The sequence below is a fragment of the Neoarius graeffei genome, chromosome 22 (assembly GCF_027579695.1).
Source record: "Neoarius graeffei isolate fNeoGra1 chromosome 22, fNeoGra1.pri, whole genome shotgun sequence".
Taxonomy (NCBI): Eukaryota; Metazoa; Chordata; class Actinopteri; order Siluriformes; family Ariidae; genus Neoarius; species Neoarius graeffei.
In genome coordinates this window covers 33717522-33740098 of record NC_083590.1, presented here as the reverse complement: position 1 = coordinate 33740098, position 22577 = coordinate 33717522, and the positions used below count along the sequence as shown (strand labels likewise).

General features: G+C 40.5%; 1 protein-coding gene across 1 annotated transcript in view; it reads left to right on the top strand.

Moving 5' to 3' along the window:
- Window positions 1–5365: 5365 nt before the first annotated feature.
- fam91a1 (family with sequence similarity 91 member A1) overlaps window positions 5366–22577 on the top strand; it is an 84522-nt gene continuing 67310 nt past the window's right edge. The window contains exons 1-3 of the mRNA XM_060904749.1: window positions 5366–5637; window positions 12517–12601; window positions 12777–12928. Coding sequence (XP_060760732.1) covers window positions 5566–5637; window positions 12517–12601; window positions 12777–12928 — 309 coding nt within the window. The 5' untranslated portion in view covers window positions 5366–5565. The remainder of the gene's footprint in view (window positions 5638–12516; window positions 12602–12776; window positions 12929–22577) is intronic.

Sequence of the window (22577 nt, the reverse complement as noted above, 5' to 3'; positions counted from 1 at the left end):
CATAGCGCTTTGCATTCAGGCCAAAATGTTCAACTTTGGTCTCATCTGACCAAAGCACCTTCTTCCACATGTTTGCTGTGCCCCCTACATGGCTTCTGGCGAACTGCAAACGGGACTTCTTATGCATGTCTTTCAACAATGGCTTTCTTCTTGCCACTCTTCCAAAAAGGCCAGATTTGTGGAGTGTACGATTTATAGTTGTCCTGTGCACAGATTCTCCCACCTGAGCTGTGGATTTCTGCAGCTCCTCCAGAGTGATCATGGGCCTCTCAGCTGCTTCTCTGACCAGTGCTCTCCTTGCTCGCTCTGTCAGTTTAGGTGGACGGCCATGTCTTGGTAGGTTTGCAGTTGTGCCATACTTTTTCCATTTTTGAATGATGGATTGAACAGTGCTTCTTGAGATGTTCAGAGCTTGGGATATTTTTTATAACCTAACCCTGCTTTAAACTTCTCCAGAACTTTATCCCTGACCTGTCTGGTGAGTTCTTTGGTCTTCATGATGCTGTTTGTTCTTCAGTGTTCTCTAACAAACCACTGAGGCCTTCACAGAACAAGTGTATTTATGCTGAGAGTAAATTACACACAGTAGGACTCTATTAACTAATTAGATGACTTCTGAAGGCAATTGATTGCACTGGATTGTATTTAGAGGTATCAGAGTACAGGGGGCTGAATACTAATGCACACCACATTTCTCAGATTTTTATTTGTTTAAATTTTTGAAGACCATTTATCATTTTTGTTTCACTTCACAATTATGTGCTACTCTGTGTTGGTCTATCACATAAAATCTCAATAAAAAAACTTTTAAGTTCGTGGTTGTAAGGTGGAAAAATGTGAAAAAGTTCAAGGGGTATGAATACTTTTGCAAGGCACTGTGTGTGTATATATATATACACACACACACACACACACACACACACACAGTGTATATATATATATATATATATATACACACATGCATACAGTGCTCAGTGTAAATGAGTACACCCCTTTTGAAAAGTAACATTTTAAACAATATCTCAATGAACACAAACAATTTCCAAAATGTTGAAAAGACAAAGTTTAATATAACATCTGTTTAACTTATAACGTGAAAGTAAGGTTAATAATATAAACTTAGATTACACATTTTTCAGTTTTACTCAAGTTAGGGTGGTGCAAAAATGAGTACACCCCACAACAAAAACTACTACATCTAGTACTTTGTATAGCCTCAATGATTTTTAATGACAGCACCAAGTCTTCTAGGCATGGAATGAACAAGCTGGTGACATTTTGCAACATCAATCTTTTTCCATTCTTCAACAATGACCTCTTTTAGTGACTGGATGCTGGATGGAGAGTGATGCTCAACTTGTCTCTTCAGAATTCCCCAAAGAAAATCATTTCTTTACACCACAAAGGTGAAGGCTACAAGAAGATCAGCAAAGCTTTACTTATCAGTCAGAATACTGTAGCAAAAGTGGTACAAAAATTTAAGAAAGATGGAACTGCAACCATCTCACAGAGACGTCCAGGTCATCCATGGAAGTTAACACCTCGACAGGAGTGTCTTCTGATGAGAAGGGTTGAAGAAAATCAGCATACGAGTTCACTGCAGTTATCTAAAGAAGTAGAAAGCCAAACTGGGGTGACTATTTCCCGTGACACAATATGGCATACACTGCAGAGGAATGGCATGCATGGATGCCGTCCACAAAAGAAGCCTCTCCTAAAGCCCAGGCACAAAAAAGCCCACCTAGAGTTTGCCAGGGTCCATGCTGACAAAGATGAAGACTACTGGGACTCTATACTCTGGAGTGATGAGATCAAGATAAATGTTTTTGGAACTGATGGCTTCAAAACTGTATGGCGTCGCAAAGGTGAGGAATACAAAGAAAAACGCATGGTGCCTACAGTGAAACATGGTGGTGGCCGTGTCCTTATGTGGGGCTGCATGAGTGCTGCTGGTGTCGGGGAGCTGCATTTCATTGATGGCATCATGAATTCAGAAATGTATTGCTCTATACTGATAGAGAAGGTGCTACCATCACTCCGTGCCCTTGGTCATCGTGCACTTTTCCAACATGACAATGATCCTAAACACACATCTAAGTCCACTGTTGGATTTCTGAAGAAGAACAGGGTGAAAGTGATTCAGTGGCCAAGTATGTCTCCTGATCTGAACCCAGTCGAACACCTATGGGGAATTCTGAAGAGACAAGTTGAGCATCACTCTCCATCCAGCATCCAGTCACTAAAAGAGCTCATTGTTGAAGAATGGAAAAAGATTGATGTTGCAAAATGTCGCCAGCTTGTTCATTCCATGCCTAGAAGACTTGGTGCTGTCATTAAAAATCATGGAGGCCATACAAAGTACTAGATGTAGTAGTTTTTGTTGTGGGGTGTACTCATTTTTGCACCACCCTAATTTGAGTAAAACTGAAAAATGTGTAATCTAAGTTATATTATTAACCTTACTTTCACGTTAAGTTAAACAGATGTTATATTAAACTTTGTCTTTTCAACATTTTGGAAATTGTGTTCACTGAGATATTGTTTAAAATGTTACTTTTCAAAGGGGGTGGACTCATTTACACTGAGCACTATAAATAGCTCTGATTCGCTACTCTACTACTAGGCTATCAGCTCATATACCACGAGTAGAGAAAAACAAAATGGTGGACCGTGTTGCTGAACCAACCTAGGACAAAATAAGAACTCTATTTGAAAACTAAACCCCAAAAAAGACAAAAAACCCAACAAAAATATGGAATTAAGGTACTTGATGGTAAGAACATATCTTTAAAAAATTTTTTTTCAGGAATTATTATTATTATCGCATTTTTCACAAATTGCTAGTCATTTTGCTGGTTTGTTTACATTCTAAGCAGAAATGTTTTTGTCGGATGTTTTGTATAAAGTTTTCATTTATCAAATTTGCAAAAAATAAAAATAACTAGATAGAACTTGACGCCAACAGCATCGATGGGGATGCCTCCGCCCGGTAGACTACACGCCTTATTAAGTTGTGATTTGGGGATGGACATTTGACCTCACAGTAATCTTGACCTGGTGAAATTACTTGTAGTAAGTAGCCTTGGAGATACTGTGTTCACAAGGTTTTCGGACAGACATTTGACCTCACAGTGACCTTGACCTTAGACCTTTTGACCTCAAAATCTAATCAGTTTATCTTTGTCCCCAAATGCACAAATGGTGAAAGTTTGGCGAAATTCCTTTCATCAGCCTTGGAGATATTGTGTTCACAAGGTTTTCGGACAGACATTTGACCTCACAGTGACCTTGACCTTAGACCTTTTGATCTCAAAATCTAATCAGTTCATGTTTGTTCCAAAGTACACAAATGGTGAAAGTTTGGTGAAATTCCTTTCATTAGCCTTTGAGATATCGCGTTCACAAGGTTTCGGGATGGACGCACACATGGACGGACGGACGGACAACCCGAAAACATAATGCCTCCTGCACCTTATGGTGGCTGAGGCATAAAAATGCTCTGTTTCTGGCAGCACGGTGGTGTACTGGTTAGCACTGTTGCCTCACAGAAAGAAGGTTCTGGGTTTGAGCCCAGTGGCCGGCGAGGGCCTTTCTGTGTGGAGTTTGCATGTTCTCCCCGTGTCCGCGTGGGTTTCCTCCGGGTGCTCTGGTTTCCCCCACAGTCCAAAGACATGCAGGTTAGGCTAATTGGTGGCTCTAAATTGACCGTAGGTGTGAATGTGAATGTGAATGGTTGTTTGTCTCTGTGTGTCAGCCCTGCAATGATCTGTTGACTTGTCCAGGGTGTACCCCGCCTCTCGCCCATAGTCAGCTGGGATAGGCTCCAGCTTGTCTGTAGAACAGGATAAGCGGCTACAGATAATGGATGGATGGATGTTCTGTTTCTCAAAATCCAGTGAATGTTGATAGAATTAAACAGTTATTCCACTCAAACTTGTTGTACACAGCTTATAGCTAACTTGGCACTATGCGACTTGTTGGCTATCAGCTCATGTATAACTCGATTTTGTGGAATAATTGTTAGATTTTCAAACGTTCGTTTTGTTTTCCAGCACAAAATTAAATGTTACAGAAAGAAAAAGTTTGTATCTGAGCAGCATATTCCATAAGAGAGCACTTTTCATATTTAAAAAAGAAAACATAATGAAGGCTGCTAGGTTTTGGTGCAAAATGAAGAAGCGAGTGTGACAGTCAAAGTGTCCAGAAGAACTGTGGCTGGTTCTGTAAGACACTCAGTAAAACCTACAGCTCATTTCTGCATAAAACCGCACTCATTGTACCTCAGACTACTTTTTTTTTAAAGCAAAGGGTCATCTCACACCAAATATTGACTTTGTTTCACGTATTATGGCTTACTGCTGTTTATAATATTTTTAGTAGTATTATTACTAATGTCATCTCATCTCATCTCATTATCTCTAGCCACTTTATCCTGTTCTACAGGGTCGCAGGCAAGCTGGAGCCTATCCCAGCTGACTACGGGCGAAAGGCGGGGTACACCCTGGACAAGTCGCCAGGTCATCACAGGGCTGACACATAGACACAGACAACCATTCACACTCACATTCACACCTACGGTCAATTTAGAGCCACTAGTTAATCTAACCTGCATGTCTTTGGACTGTGGGGGAAACCGGAGCACCCGGAGGAAACCCACGCGGACACGGGGAGAACATGCAAACTCCACACAGAAAGGCCCTCGCCGGCCCCGGGGCTCGAACCCGGACCTTCTTACTGTGAGGCGACAGCGCTAACCACTACACCACCGTGCCTAGTAATAATATTAGTAGTTATTTTAATGTTGAAACATTTCATTTCATTATTTTTCAGCCAATTTTGGTCTACAGGATTTCTTTATGTATGCCTCAGCCTTTTGCACTGTATATATACATGTGCACACACACACACACACACACACACACACACTGTATATACTGTGTGTGTGCATATATATACAGTGCAAAAGTGTTAGGCACATATAAAGAATATATATATATATATATATATATATATATATATATATATATATATAGTACACACACACAGTATATACTGTGTGTGTATGTGTGTGTGTGTGTGTGTGTGTGTGAGCTCCTATATAATCTGTAAAATTATAATTTTATTGCTGTTTCCTAAAATGTTTTGTGAATGTCAGTCAGGCGTTCATTCATTCACTACGACGGTTCCATCCCAAATGAGGCCTTATTTCCTATAAACGCGCCCTACCTAGTGTTTCAGTGAATAGCTCATACAGCTTCGCTAGTGCACTTTGTCTAACAGGAAGTCTTTTGCAGTCCGGCGCTATTGTTCCATCCAATTCGTCACGCGCTGAGCGGAAGTGACGAAAGTAGGTGGACGCGTGACGAAAGGGGGTCGCTTCGAATTACGACAAGGAAGTGAACGATTCGGAGCGTCGGTTAAATCACACCGAAAGGAATCAAATAAAGATTATCGATTGTTGTATTTCTGCAGGTTGCACTGGGAGTCGGGAGGGTGCAGTCGGCTCGGACTGACCCGGAAACCCGCTGATAGCCTTCTTTTAGCTCCGGAACAGCGGATTCAGCGATGAACACGGACGTGGAATTTCACATCAGGCAAAATTATCCGTGGAACAAACTGCCAGCCAATGTCAAGCAGGTAAACATCTGGAAATCAGCCGCTGAGACTTGGAGCACATCTGCTTTCATCAGTTCTGTGGCATGTCATTCATTCAGACAACTGTTTACTAACCCTTCACTACTCTTCATCTCATCATCTTTTCTTATCATCTCTTACATCTCTTCTCATCATCTCCTCTTCTCATCATCTCTTACATCTCTTCTCATCATCTCCTCTTCTCATCATCTCTTACATCTCTTCTCATCATCTCCTCTTCTCATCTTCTCATCATCTCCTCTTCTCCTCTCCTCTTCTCATCATCTCTTACATCTCTTCTCATCATCTCCTCTTCTCATCATCTCTTACGTCTCTTCTCATCATCTCCTCTTCTCATCGTCTCATCTTCTCATCATCTCTTACATCTCTTCTCATCTTCTCATCATCTCTTCTCATCATCTCTTACATATCTTCTCATCTCCTCTTCTCATCATCTCTTACGTCTCTTCTCATCATCTCTTCTCATCATCTCTTACATCTCTTCTCATCATCTCCTCTTCTCATCATCTCTTACATCTCTTCTCATCATCATCTCTTATCATCTCTTCTCATCTCCTCTTCTCATCATCTCTTACATCTCATCTTCATCTCTTACATCTCTTCTCATCTCCTCTTCTCCTCTTCTCATTATCATCTCTTACATCTCCTCTTCTCATTATCATCTCTTACATCTCCTCTTCTCATCATCATCTCTTGCATCTCCTCTTCTCATCATCATCTCTTGCATCTCCTCTTCTCATCATCATCTCTTGCATCTCCTCTTCTCATCTTCATCTCTTACACCTCCTCTTCTCATCTTCATCTCTTACATCTTCTCATCTTCATCTCTTACATCTCCTCTTCTCATCTTCATCTCTTACATCTCCTCTTCTCATCTTCATCTCTTACATCTCTTCTTCTCATCATCTCTTACATCTCTTCTTCTCATCATCTTTTACATCTCTTCTCATCATCTCTTACATCTCCTCTTCTCATCACCTCCTCTTCTGATCTTCTCATCATCTCTTACATCTCTTCTCATCATCTCTTACATCTCATCTTCTCATCTTCTCATCTCCTCTTCTCATCATCTCTTACATCCCTTCTCATCATCTCCTCTTCTCCTCTTCTCATCTCCTCATCATCTCTTACATCTTTTCTCATCTCCTCTTCTCATCTCATCATCTCTTACATCTCTTCTCATCATCTCTTACATCTCTTCTCATCATCTCTTACATCTCTTCTCATCATCTCCTCTTCTCATCTCCTCTTCTCATCTCCTCTTACATCTCTTCTCATCATCTCCTCTTCTCATCATCTCTTACATCTCCTCTTCTCATCATCTCTTCTCATCTCCTCTTCTCATCATCTCTTCTCCTCTTCTCATCATCTCCTCTTCTCATCTCTTCTAATCATCTCTTACATCTCTTCTCATCATCTCCTCTTCTCATCATCTCTTACATCTCTTCTCATCATCTCTTCTCATCATCTCTTCTCCTCTTCTCATCATCTCTTCTCCTCTTCTCATCATCTCTTACATCTCCTCTTCTCATCATCTCCTCTTCTCCTCATCATCTCTTACATCTCCTCTTCGCATCTTCTCATCATCTCTTACATCTCCTCTTCTTATCATCTTTTACATTTCTTCTTCTCATCATCTCCTCTTCTCCTCATCATCTTCTCCTCATCATCTTCTCATCATCTCCTCTTCTCCTCATCATCTCCTCTTCTCCTCATCTTCTCATCATCTCCTCTTATCCTCATCATCATCTCATCATCTCCTCTTCTCCTCATCATCTCATCATTTCCACTTCTCCTCATCATCTTCTCGTCATTTCCAGTTCTCATCATCTCCTCTTCTCATCATTTCCAGTTCTCATCATCTCCTCTTCTCATCATTTCCAGTTCTCATCATCTCCTCTTCTCATCATCTCTTCTCCTTCTCATCTCCTCCTCATCTTCTCTTCTCATCTTTTCATCTCTTCTCATTTCATCTCCTCATTTTTTCTCCTGTCTTCATTTAATCTCTTCTCATCTCATGTCATCTCTTTTTTCTCTTGTTTCTTCTCTTCTTTTCTCTTTTCATCTTCTCATTTTTCTCTCTTCCCTTCTTCTCTCTTCTCATTTCATCTCTTCCCTTCTCTCTTCTCATTTCATCTCTCCTTCTCTCTTCTCATTTAATCTTTTCTCATTTCTTCTCTCTTCATTTCATCTCTTTTCGTCTCGTTTCATCTCTTTTTTTCTCTTCTTGTTTCATCTTCTTATCTTCTCTTTTCTCATTTCATCTCATGTCTTCATCATCTCTCTTCTCATTGAATCTTTTCTTTCATCTCTTCATCTTTTCCTCTCTTCTCTTTTCTTTTCATCTCTTGTCAACTTCTCCTTTCTTCTCCTTTCTTCTCTTCTCTTCTCTTCTCTTCTCTTCTCTTCTCTTCTCAGTCAGCAAACCTGTATCCACATCCAAGACCTAAAACAAAAGGTCTAAGTGAGGGTTTAGTGTAAACACGAGCCTGGAACAGATACCGTAAGTCCAACTGTCCTCAGAGTCCAGGACCATCTGTTTACTGACGATCAGACAGTTACACGTCTGAGCCGACTCTTCAACAGAGCTGGAAAAATCTTAGGAACGTGCAAAGAAATGCTGTACAGCAAAAAAAAAAGCTTCAAAAATAATGAAATAAAATAATACGATAAAGAGTCGTAAACGTTATTAAATGACCCCAACAAAGTCAGTATTTGGAGTGACAACCCTTTAATTTTCTCAGGTGCAGTTTGTGCAGTTTTATTTCTGAAGGAAATGAGCTGTAAGTTTTACTGAACATCTTCCAGAACCAGCTACTGTTCTTGTTGTTGGAAGGTTACAGACATGAAAACAACCTTTATATCCACTCACCGGCCACTTTAATAGGAACTTGTTCTTGATTCTAAGGTCCCTGTTCTTGGCTGCAGGACTGGAACCCAATGTGGTCTTCTGCTGTTGCATGCTGAGATGCTTTTCTGCTTAGTACGGTTGTAAAGAGTTGCTATGAGTTACTAGATGCTTCCTGGCAAAAAAAAAACAAAAAAAAACCCCCAAACTTGAACCAATTTGGCCATGTTCCTCTGACCTCTCTTATCAACAAGGCGTTTGTTTCCACTCACTCACTCACTCACTCACTCACTCACTCACTCACTCACTCAATGTTTTTTGTTTTCCGCACCATTCTCTCTGTGTAAACTCTAGAGACTGTTGTGTGTGTGAAACCCCCAGGAGATCAGCACTTTCTAAAATACTCAAACCAGTCCATCGGGCTCAAACCAACACCCACGCCACAGTGAAAGAAAGCCACACTTTGAGATCACAATTTTTCCCGTTCTGATGTTTGAAGACGTGAACATTAACTGAAGCTCTTGATTCGTATCTGCGTGATTTTATGCATCGTGCTGCTGTCAAGCGATCGGCTGATTGGAGAACGGCATAAAACAGCAGGTGGACGGGGGTTCCTAATAAAGTGGCCAAGGAGAGTAGTCTTCGCAGTATATGCTGTGCCCGTTAATATCCAGATGTTCAGCAGTGCATCACTCAGCATTCATTCATTCATTTTCAGTATGTAATTTGCTCAGGTTTATGATGGATACCCTGGGAATAATGAGCGTAAGGTACAGTACGAAAAAACCGAAGGCACCGTACGTCACGCACACACGATCGCAGCTAGGTGCAAGTTAGAGTCACCAATCCGCCATGTTTCTGGGAGGTGTGAGGAAACCAGGGAACCTGGAGGAAACTCGTGCAGGAACAGCGAGAACAACTGAAGCTTAAAGCTAGACGGCCTTTCGATTTCAGAAAATCGGTGAAATTTAGTTCCGTCTGAAATGTGATCATTGTGATATATGTTTATTTTTGTAATAGCTCACAAAATATCAGGCCATTCTGTGGCTGGGAAGTTTTTTTAATTTGACGGGATTAAAGCAAATAATGTGCATGAAATCGCTCACTTTGCGCAGTCAAGCAGACAGAAGAAGTCCGGGTGCTGCGCATGCGCAGGTTTATCTTCTTCTTTTGGGTTTTACGGCAGCTGGCATCCACAGTGTTGCATTCCTGCCGTCTACAGGTTTCCCTTTGAGCGTGCACTGACAGTTCCATCATTCTGTCGCTAAACGAACAGCTGATCACACCGAGGTGCTCGCTGAGCGCCGATATTTATTAGTTTGGTCCTGCGTTTCCTTTCCTTCGTATATAGACTGGTACCAAAATCCAGAATTGTGACACCCAAAGGCATTTTTGAGACAAAGTCGGCAAACAAACAGTCTTATTTTGTCAATTTGGGTGTGCCGAATTCAAATCTGCAGTATGCCGAGCTCTATCTGACCTCTGTTGACCTCTAGAGGTCATTGAACTTTGGGCCTGTAAACGTCTCAGCTGAACCCAGTTTCTCAGCTTTCTAAGGAATGAAATGTACTAAAATGATTAATGAAGTTAGCAAATGGCCTTGTTTGTTAAATGTTTGGGTGCTGAATTCATTTTTCATTTGTAAAACGACATATGACCTCTGATAACCTCAAGGTCATTAAACTTGGCCTATAGGCCTATGCATTTAACGGCATTTTTCAACTGACTTTACTCCCCCAAAAAGAATATGAACAGACAAAAAACAAATAGAAAGCAACAAATACAACATTAAATGCCAGTCCATGTACACGTGACTTACTTTTCACAATGAGAATGCCTAGGCGATCACCTTGCATAACATTGCATTACATTTAGCGGTTATTGTTTATACAAAGCTACTGAAAAAAGGACAGATTCAGCAGCATACAAAATGTGGGGGCATACAGGGTATACAGGTTCATCAGGGTTAGGATATATGAGAGTTTTTTTCTTTGTTTTTTTTTGTAAAGGCTTTACCCTGTTTAAAACAAAAAACAAACAACAAAAAACTCTCATATATCCTAACCCTGATGAACCTGTATACCCTGTATGCCCCCACATTTTGTATGCTGCTGAATCTGTCCTTTTTTCAGTAGCTTTGTATAAACAATAACCGCTAAATGTAATGCAATGTTATGTAAGGTGATCGCCTCGGCATTCTCATTGTGAAAAGTAAGTCACGTGTACATGGACTGGCATTTAATGTTGTATTTGTTGCTTTCTATTTGTTTTTTGTCTGTTCATATTCTTTTTGGGGGAGTAAAGTCAGTTTAAAAATGCCGTTAAATGCATAGGCCTATAGGCCAAGTTTAATGACCTTGAGGTTATCAGAGGTCATATGTCGTTTTACAAATGAAAAATGAATTCAGCACCCAAACATTTAACAAACAAGGCCATTTGCTAACTTCATTAATCATTTTAGTACATTTCATTCCTTAGAAAGCTGAGAAACTGGGTTCAGCTGAGACGTTTACAGGCCCAAAGTTCAATGACCTCTAGAGGTCAACAGAGGTCAGATAGAGCTCGGCATATTGCAGATTTGAATTCGGCACACCCAAATTGACAAAATAAGACTGTTTGTTTGCCGACTTTGTCTCAAAAATGCCTTTAACTCCTTAAATAAGCACTTTTTTGAAGTTTGGTACCAGTCTAATATAACCGTCTTTTTTTTTCTTCTAGCTTTCTTTCCGTTACTGTAGTCGGTCTTTCACGTTTCATTTGCACACTCACGTCCTCCTTTTTTTCTCTCCTGTTTCAAATTTGTATCCCACAATTCCTTGCATGAACGGGGAAAGCCCACCATGATCATGCATGACGTAGGCCGAATCCCATTTCACCCCTTGGACCAACCCCTTGGCCCTTCCCCTCCATTTTTCGCGTTCACGTGAAGGGGTAGGGGTATCCCAATCCCAGTTAACGCGGAGGGGTAGGGGAAGGGGGAGGGCTTCTGTACCCCTCCAAACGGAGATTTTCCTGGAGCAGACTCCGAACGAAGGGGTTTGAGTGATTTCCCACAATGCCATGCGGATTTCAGCGAGATTTCATGCGGATTTCATAAAGATGGCGGTTCCCGCGGCGAAAGATTGTCATAAATGTATTTTCTCCATTATTTACATGTTTTAAGTTGTTATCCAGAGGAAACACGCCGCTTGATTCGCTTTCGAGCTGAGAATGAGCAGCGATTTCTGAAATCCAAGCTGCTGCTAAAAAGCTTTGGGAGTGAGTATTGTTTTCGGTTGCTTGACTGCGTACGTTTTGTTCTGTTATTCTCGCTTTTATTGTTTACATGAGTGTTCTGACACCTCATTCTGTCGGATGTGGTGCACGAAGCGCCAAAGATATCCCATTCAGTGGTGTTAGTTAACAAATCACACCCTGCCAGCAGAGATTTCTGGTTCTGCCTCTGGCTCTGACTGTAGCGGCTGGTCGCAGCCAATGACGCATTTGGTTGCGTTTTGCTAACGTAAACACTGACGGAGGTACGCGATGACGTATGCGATCGTTGAAGGGCTATCCCAATACGTAAGGGTTGAATTTCAAGCCCTATCCCTTGTAGCTCAGTTTCAAGGGGAAGGGCCAAGGGGAAGGCGGAGGGGAAGGGGGAGGGGTAGGGGTAGAAATTAGAATTGGGATTGGGCCGTAGTATCTTGTATTGCGTCATGGTGAAGCAGGAAAAATAGCGGAGAATTTAGGGCCATGTGGAGATAAATTCATTAATTGTTCTGTTTAAAAAAAAAAAAAGAATAAAATTGGAAGTCTGTGATTCGAATTTAGTAGCTTTCGGTCCACTAAACAAAAAATAATTGCGTGTCGGGGAAAATTCTTTTTATGACCTAAACGTGAAAAATCTGAAAGGCGGTCTAGCTTTAAATTTTGAAACTGCACTTCACTACACCACCATGTTGACTGATGTTGAGATTCTTAAACTGATTTTTTTTTTTTTAATTTCTTTTCCATTTTCTTCCCATTTGTAGAGTCTTGGAAACTCACAGAGGGAGTATGACAAGCAGGTCTTGCTGTACAGCATCCGAAACCAGCTGCGGTACCGCAATAACCTGGGTAAGAGCGCAACACTATAGCGTATAACATGGATATCGCAGTGTGATGTACAGAGTAAGAGCAGTATGAAGATATCGAATGAACGTTGATTATTTACGCAAAAGGTAATTGTAGCTTGCGATGTGGACTTCACTTTTAACCACCATTTTAAAACCCGGAATGTTTCCTATGACAGTCAAGCATGTGAAGAAGGACGAGCGGAGCTATTACGAGGAGCTTCTGAAGTACAGCCGTGAGCACCTGATGCTGTACCCGTACCATCTCTCTGACATCATGGTCCGAGGGTTGCGGGTCACGCCCTTCTCCTACTACATCAGCATCATGGAGGTGCAGTGTGCTTTAATTCCTACAACTGTAACTCAAATCACAGGTTTATATTAATGCACTCGTTTTAATATGTTATTTAGGCTCTGAGCAATAAACAGGGATTTGGGTAGCGATAACGTTAAAAAGGGTCTGTGATTTCCAATAATCAGTATTATCTGACGATTCCCAAACCTCGGGAGGGAAAAAAAAGACGAACATGTCTTTAGAAATGTATTAAAATATTGTGAACAGTACAAAAATACTCAAGCAGGTTGAAAAAAAAATTTTTTGAACGATGTATGTAATAAAGTTACTTTAATTAGGGCTTTATACATATCTGTTAATCAGGAAACGTATATGTTTATTCTAGCCGCGTTCAGTGGATATGTGCAGTCGCGCGCTCTGATTGGCTACTCGACTACTAAGATATCAGCTCGTATACCGTGAGTAGAGGAAAACAAAATGGCGGGGCGGAGCGTGTTGCTGGTCCAACCGAGGACGAAATAAAAAGTCGACTCGAAAACAAAATCCCCCCAAAAAATAAAAAAAAGCAACAAAATATGGAATAAAAGTATTTGATGGTAAGAGCGTATCTTTTTATATTTTTCCAAAGAATTATTATTATTATTGCATTTCTCACAAATTGTTAGTCATTTCGCCGGTTTGTTTACATTCTAAACGTAAATGTTTTTGTCGGACGTTTTGTATAAAGATTTTATTGATGGAATTCGCTAAAAATAAAAATGCTCCGTTTCTCAAAATCCAGTGAATGTGGATAGAATAAAACAGTTATTCCACTCAATCTCGTTGTACACTATGGACCTTGTCGGTGACCAGCTCATATACGACTCGATTTCGTGGAATAACTTTTTATAAAATAGACGAGTTACAGCGCCCTCCACAATTATTGGCACCCCCTTTAAGATATGTTCTTCTTAGGCTTCTAATAAATTATTATTTTTTAATAATATAGGACAACAATGCAAAAAAAAAAAAGAGAAAAATCCAACCTTTAATTCAAGTGCATTTATTCAGTGGGAAAAAAATCCCACATTAAGAAATAATTCTTTTACATGAAATCATGTGTGCCACAATTATTGGCACCCCTGATGTTAATACTTTGCACAACTCCCTTTTGCCAACAAGACAGCACTTAATGTTCTCCTATAACATTTCACAAGATGGGAGAATACAGAGAGAGGGATCTTCGACCATTCCTCTTTGCACAAGCTCTCTAAATCATCCAGAGTCCTGGGTCCTCTCCTATGCACTCTCCTCTTCAGCTCACCCCACAGGCTTTCAACTGGGTTGAGGTCTGGGGACTGAGATGGCCATGGGAGGAGCTTGATTTTGTGTCTGGTGAACCGTTTTTGTGTAGATTTGGCCACATGTTTAGGGTCGTTATCTTGCTGAAAGACCCAGTGACGACCCATCTTCAGCTTTCGGGCAGAGGCCACCAGATTTTGATTTAAAATGTCCTGGTATTTCAAAGAGTTCATGATGCCCTGCACCCTAACAAGGTTCCCGGGGCCTTTGGAAGAGAAACAGGCCCACAGCATCACCGATTCTCCCCCATACTTCACAATGGGCACGAGGTGCTTTTCTGCATACTCGTCTTTTGTGATGGATTAGAGTGTTTGTTGCCAAAAAGCTCTATCTTGGTCTCATCTGACCAAAGCACACGGCCCCAGTTGAAGTCCCAGTACCGCTTAGCGAACTCCAGACGTTTATGCTTGTAAGTGAGAAAAGGCTTTTTCCGTGCATTCCTCCCAAACAGCTTGTTGCCATGTAGATAGCGCCTGATGGTTGTTATGGAGACTTTGTGACCCCAAGATGCTACTCTTTGATGCAATTCTCTAACAGTGAGCTTTGGAGAACTTTTTATTTCTCTTCCCATCCTCCTCACTGTGTGTGGTGGCAAGATAAACTTGCATCCTCGTCCAGGCTTGTTTGCCACTGTTCCAGTTGTTTTAAACTTCTTGATGATTCCTCTGACTGTAGATATGGGCAGGTGTAGGCGAGCGGCTATTTTCTTGTAGCCGCTGCCTGACTTATGAAGGTCGACACACATCTGCCTTACTTGAATGGTGTGTTCTCTTCTCTTGTCTTTCCCATGTTGAAAAGTGGATAAGAGAAATAGGCCTCTGTGTCACATTATATTTATACCCCAGGGAAACAGGATGTGATGAATTACTAATTAAAGGTTCCTAGATACTCCGATCAACTTTATAAACTACAGTAGAAATGACAGAAATGCTTCAATTACCGGTACATTTATTTTCTAGGAATTGTTATGGGTGCCAATAATTGTGGAACAGGTGATTTTATGAAAAATAATAATTTCTTAGTCAGGGATTTTTAAAAACTTTTTTTTTTTAATTCACTTGAGTTAAGGGTTACATTTTTGTACAATTTTCAGTGTGAGATTATACTTCTGCAATAAAAAATTGAATTTATTTTAAGGCTTTTAACACATCTTAACCAGGGGTGCCAATAATTATGGAGGGCGCTGTACCGTATGTGCTTTCAAGGTTTTTTTCAAGGAAAAAAAATTTGATCCATCTTGATCACTCGAATAACATATATGCAACGTTAATATAACTATGAAACACTTTAGAATACTTTTTATAGTATTCATTTATGTATGATGTAAATGTGTGAAAAATAATTTCATTTAAAACCAAGAAATACAATTTGTACATATACAGTACTGGTCAGAAGTTTGTACACCCCTACTCATTCATGGGTTGTTCTGTATTTTGCATTTTCTTCACTGTAGAACAATAGTGACGACATCAAAACTACGAAATAACATCTGGAACATGACGTTTCATATTTTAGATTCTTCAGCAAAGCTAGTGTTTATCTTGATGACGCTTCCCACACTTGGCATTATCTTACCCAGCTTCATGAGGTAGTCACCTAGAATGCTTTTCAGTTAACAGGTGCCTCGTCTAAAGTTAATTCGTGCGATTTCTTACCGCCTTAACGCTTTCGAGATCAAATAGTAAATAATAAAAATACGAAATAAATAAATAAATCCTATTCCACAACTGTAGTAATCCATATTATGTCAAGAACCGCTCAACTAAGTAAAGAGAAACAACATCCATCATTACTTTAAGACATGAAGACACGTCTTTTCATTAATAAACAGAAAGAAAAAAAAAAACATTGAATTAGTAGGTGTGTCCGAACTTTTGACCGGGACACACCTACTAATTATATGCCAGTAATTTGTGTCCAACTGAAACTTTTTTTTTTTAAAATAGCTGAATGTTTTCATCTGTTTGACGTGTCATTTCTACTCTGCTCACTTTGCTTGGGTCAGCTGATCGTTGGTATTTGTGGCATTCCAAGCATGTGTGCTGCCAAGTGTAGATGCAGCATGCTGTCTGGTGGACAAACTACGCAATGACAACACTCATAACATGCTTAAAGGAGAAGTGAAGTCATTTTTAAACTTGCTTTATTTCTTAATTAACGTGTTATTCAATTACGTTTTCGGTTTTAATAACATATCATGACTCATATTGGCAATTAAATATTATACTTATCGGCCTATTCGGTTTATAGCCGTGTTGAATTTAGTTCATTTGGTCGACGGCAGGCGTCGCTTATCCGTGCGATCTTCACGAGACTTGTGCGAGACTTCGAAACGTCAAGTGTCAGCCAGGTGTCAGTGCCGCCATTTTGAAAACTGTTTTCCAAACGAAATATTGCACAAAAACGAGTTTAAATGACGATTACTGCCGACTTTTTTCAAACTTTCCTGGTTGCTGTCAAAACAAGCAAAACCTCCGGCTTGATTACGTCAGCATTCGAAAGAGGGCGCGCGCATCTTTTGACAACGTTGGCAGATGTTGGTCACTTCGATTTCCGCTGTACGTTTTACTTCCGTCCTACGATGTCTCGCACAGGTCTCAACGAATCTCGTTTACGGCCATCGCTTTGACATATGGACCGATATATTACAGAGCATATTTCAAACACTCATAACTTGCTATAGCAGCGACAAAATAGCGATCAAAAATGCATTCCGATATTTAATAAAATGAGAAATAGAATTTTGATCATAAAAAATTTGCCTTCACTTTCTCCTTTAAATGACCCATCTAGTTTATATCAGCTGACGATATCGGCATGTTGATTCATCGGGCTTGGCTGTTGTTATTCTTTCTATAGTAACGGCTCATTCACAGGGACTCGTATGACTAATGCTACAAATAATCTAAACTGAATAAAAATAGATTTAAAAACATCTAGTCATTGATATGGTAAAGTTTTCCAGAAGGACCTGCTGATGTGACATTTATGGCCATCGGAGAGTCTTCAGTTTTTTGTCTTGTTAGCTGAGAGAGCGATGAAGGAAGTGTTTATAGCTATAAACAATTAGAAAGCACAATATTGTTCGTTAATACGTTAAAAACTGTAATCGTTGACAAATGCTGTGGTAGAAGAGGAATAAAACATTTCAGGTTGTCACACTGGCATCCACAGAAACTGCAAGTTCACTGGCAGAAATAGGGGTACAGGAGGAGTCCATTTCTGTTCCCCATGGTACATTCTACACTAATGTACCCCCTTCAAGGTAACTGATGCCCCTTTTCCACCAAAGCAGTTCCAGGGCTGGTTCGGGGCCAGTGCTTAGTTTGGAACCGGGTTTTCTGTTTCCACTGACAAAGAACTGGCTCTGGGGCCAGAAAAACCGGTTCCAGGCTAGCACCAACTCTCTGCTGGGCCAGAGGAAAGAACCGCTTACGTCAGCGGGGGGGCGGAGTTGTTAAGACCAATAACAAGACCGTGAAAGATCGCCATTTTTAAGCGACGAGAAGCAGCAGCTGTACAAACGCGAAGTCATCCATTATTGTTGTTGTTGCTGCTGCTTCTTCTTCCGTGTTTATGCAAACGTAGCGACGTAACTGACGTATACAGCGACGTAATGACGTGGCTTCCCTTAGCACCGCGAGCTATGGAAAAGCAAACTGGTTCTCAGCTGGCTCGCAAGTTGATCGAGTTGTGAACCAGCACCAGCACTGGCCCCGAACCAGCCCTGGAACTGATTTGGTGGAAAAGGGGTATCTGTGTTCCTTTGTAGGGCCAAAAAGGTACGTATATGTTCCCAAGCAGTATATAAATGGTACACAAGTACCTTAGAGGGTCCTGCCCCAGTGACAAACCATTGTACCCGTAAAGGTACAAAACAATGGACTTCTTTTTATTTTCTGAGAGTGCAGCTAGAAATCCAGCAGCTCGTACCAGCAGTGTTCAGCATCTGTTTGCTGTCTATTCACATTATGATCGATGTAATTTTCACGGCTGTTATTAAGCTAAATAATTATGAAGAAAATGATACTGCGCCCACTCATTCCCGTCTAGTCAGATGATGATTAGTGCAGTTCAGCCTCCGTGACATGTTTTTGGTGCAATATTCATCGTGACATCCAAATTTTTAATGTTGCGTCTGTGTGTTAATGTACGGTCGGTACAACTCATTTTTTATAACGTTGAATATAAATTGAACATATAACACTTTAAACAGCACGTTTGTGCAAAGAAGTCCAGATGGTTGGAGAATTTTCACTCTTCTAGATCAAACGCTGAGGCGATTACTCCTCCTCTGAAGAGGGAGTCAGCACAGCCCTCACTCTATCCCTGTGTCCAAAGTCGCTCACTGTTCACTGTATAGTGGATTATAGAGCGAGTTCGCCATTTCGTAGTGCTGTCCGAATGTATAGTGAGAATTATTACACCCTATAAGCCTCGGTCACAACCGGCTGTACGTGCTCCTACGGCCAGTCTACGTGCAAGAAACGCACGGAGGGCGCGCGTGTGACGTGCTGATTTTCGAGCCGTAGACTGGCCGCAGAGGTTCTTTGTCATGTCAGACAAACTCTACGGGCGCTTACGTATTTTTCAGGTTGCAAGACAAACTTACGGCCAACGTGCGTCTTTCTCCACGAACAAAAAAAACGCAGCGATTTGGGAAACGCCAAAAATCGCACGGCCAAAAAATCGTACGTCCGGTTGTGACCTAGGCTTATGTAGTGCGCTCAAAGTATCCCACAGTGCACCGTGAAAAGTCGTGTACAACCGATGGGCACTAACCAAGCAATATACTGTATACACCATGCATCACGCTGAAAGAAAAAAAAAAGTGTGTCTGGGTGAACGGACGGAGGAAGAAACACATTATAAACGGACATTCGAGCACGATAAAAAATAGTAAGCGAATAGAAAAACGCCAAAAAAATGACTGGCGGATAAATTACAAGAATCAAAGTTATGGTGCAGAGCGAGGAATTAATCAAAAGCCTCAAATTTAATTTAATAAAAGGCAGCGGCAAAGAAGAAAGAAAGGATTCAGCCTCGATTTAAAAGAACTGAAAGACGCAGCCGACACAAAGTACTTTTGTATTTATTAATGTAGGAAATGCGCTCAGTGTAATACGGATTTATTACAAAAATTCATGCGTGTGTTTTATTTTGAAAACCCACCAGCTGACTGATCGGGCACGTTTTAGTTGCGCGACAGTAATGATGTAAGTAACGGCGTGGCGGAATAGTGTCCAAAAGTGTCCCCCCCCCCCCCCCCCCCCCATTTTACCAATGAGCTCACTATATAGTCCTCTATATAGTAATTCCCTATGTAGGGAGTAGTGAACGAGTGAGCGGTTTTGGACACAGGCGGTGTCCAAAATCACTCCCTACTCACTATGTAGGGCACTATATAGTGAGGATGCCATTTTGTAGTGCTGTCCAAAACCTTCCTGAGGATTATTTACACCCTATATACTGTAGTGCACTCAAAGTATCCCACAATGCATCACGAAAAGTAGTGTACAACCGATGGTCACTAACCAAAGCACTATATCCCATCATGCATTGCAGTCGCGCTGAAAGAAATCAAATTAAAAGTCTCAAATTTGATTTAATAAAAGGCAGCAGCAAAGAAGAAAGAAAGGATTCAGCCTCAATTTAAAAAAAAAAAACCTGAAAGATGCAGGAACTTTGTATTGATTAATGTGGGAAAGACGCTCAGTATAATACGGATTTATCACAAAAACACATGCGCGTATTTAGGGTAGGTCCATGCCAAATGGTTGCAGCACCAGATTCATTTTCTTGGTGAGAGCTTATGGTCATAGATACTGGTGAAATATGAACTGATGATAAATTTCGGGGCCCTATTCTGTGTATTTAATGAACTAGGTCATTTTGAGAAATTGCTAAATCAGACTAGAGTGTACCCCCTAAATCCTCGCCAGGGATTTTAAATGCATTTTTCTCAGCTTCTAAGCTATACAGAGGTTTGAAATTTGGTAAATTAACTCTCTACATGTTGCTAATCTGGTCGGAAAACATAGAGCCTTCTATCTAGAAAATCCTGGCCATAGGTACTTCCTAAAAATGCTAAAAATTAAGAAAAACGCACTCGCGAGTGGGGTTTAGGGCCCTAAAAATACTCGAAAACAAATGTATTCATCTCCGATCACTACCTGGACTTATTATAAACCAGATTGCCTGCTCACTTATATAATGGGAACTCTCTAAATAGAATATTTACAGAAATATGGCAGATTCAATTACATACCCCACAAAAAGTATCATATCTTTAAGACAGACCCTGAATGGAAATGAAGCACAGGTAGCACAGGTCTGCAACTTGGTAAATACTTTCATTAATTCAATCACGACAGACATGTGAAGTGTCATCTTGTTGTTATTTGTGCATCGTTGTCTTTTTTTCAATCCCAGGTCATCCATTTTTAATGTCCTCGAATTTGTTGTTTTTGCTGTTACATGTACTGTACAGTTCGCAAATAACTATATACCCGACCGTGAGAAAGTAATTTAAGATCACGGATACAGCACTCTCCTATTCATATGTTTGTCACGACTGATATTTGGGTGCATTGTCTGTTTACAATTGCATTTTTGACAGTGACTATATCAGTATTTATAATTTTCCATAGATCATGTATACACCAGTATTTAAAAAAAAAAAAAAAAAAAAAAAAAAAAAAATATATATATATATATATATATATATATATATATATATATATATATATATAATGTAATTTACCAGCTGGGAGGTCCGTATGGTGAAATACCATGACCGAGGTCTTGAAAGTACTGAGCGAGGCCCTCTGGGCCGAGGTCAGTATTCAAGGCCGAGGTCACGGTATTTCACCATACGGACCGACCTTAAGCTGGTAAATAATATATTTTATTTTTTTCTTTACCAAATTCTAACAGAAAACAAGAGCGCCCGAAAGGGAAAACCGAGCCGAGCCGCCATTTTGAATCCTCATTCACGGCTGTAATGCAAATGGCTTCCTCCTCGGTATACAAGTGCACTTCCATGGCAGGAAAAAAACTACATTTTGCCGCCTATGTAGTCCCCTATTTATACAAATAGGAGTCATTCAGGATTCAGCCATGTTTTTGCACGGCGTTAGCAACAGTTAGAGGTTTTTAGCTTTCTCCTGAAATGTTTTCTTTTATTTCTTCTTCCTCAGGGTAGTAAAACTCGCTTTCGCTGTGAACACTGTCGTTATCGCTATCCATGCTGTAAAATTAATGCTATTCTCCTGAGAAATGTGAAAATAAATGTTGACAAAAATTGCTACGATGTTTGTTGTTGTGAACGAGCGAGTCACCAGAGGTCCGTAACCGGGGTCCATAACCGGGGTCCGTATCATTGGCTGGCGAGCGGGTCCGTATCCTATCAGAGCACAGGATTTGATGCAAACCGGACCGCGAAAAAAATAAATGTATATATCACTTTTTATTTGATGATATTTCTGTTCTGTTTTCATCTAAATACACAAACAGCAAATTCGATGGCATTAAAAATAGATGATTTGGGATTGAAAAAAGACAACGATGCACAAATAACAAGATAACACTTCACATGTTTGTCGTGATAGAATTAATGAAACTATTTGCCAAGTTGTAACTCGGATACGGACTTGGTCGTTCACGACAAGAACAAACGTAGCAATTTTTGTCAATTTATTTTTGCATTTCTCAGGAGAATAGCATTAATTTTACAGCATGGATAGCGATAACGACAGTGTTCACAGCGAAAGCGAGTTTTACTACCCTGAGGAAGAAGAAATAAAAGAAGACATTTCAGGAGAAAGCTAAAAACCTCTAACTGTTGCTAACGCCGAGCAAAAACATGGCTGAATCCTGAATGACTCAATTTTGTATAAATAGGGGACTACATAGGCGGCAAAATGTAGTTTTTTCCTGCCATGGAAGTGCACTTGTATATTGAGGAGGAAGCAATTTGCATTACAACCGTGAATGAGGATTCAAAATGGCGGCTCGGCTCGGTTTTCCCTTTCAGACGCTCTCATTTTCTGTTAGCATTTGGTAAAGAAAAAAATAAATATATTATTTACCAGCTTAAGGTCGGTCCGTATGGTGAAATACCGTGACCTCGGCCTTGAATACTGACCTCGGCCCAGAGGGCCTCACTCCGTACTTTCAAGACCTTGGTCACGGTATTTCACAATACGGACCTCCCAGCTGGTAAATAACATGTATGTCTTTTCTTCTCGCTTTCCGTTACTGTAGTCGGTCTTTCACGTTTCATTCGCACACTCACGTCCTCCATTTTTCTCTCCTGTTTCAAATTTGTATCCGACAATGCCTT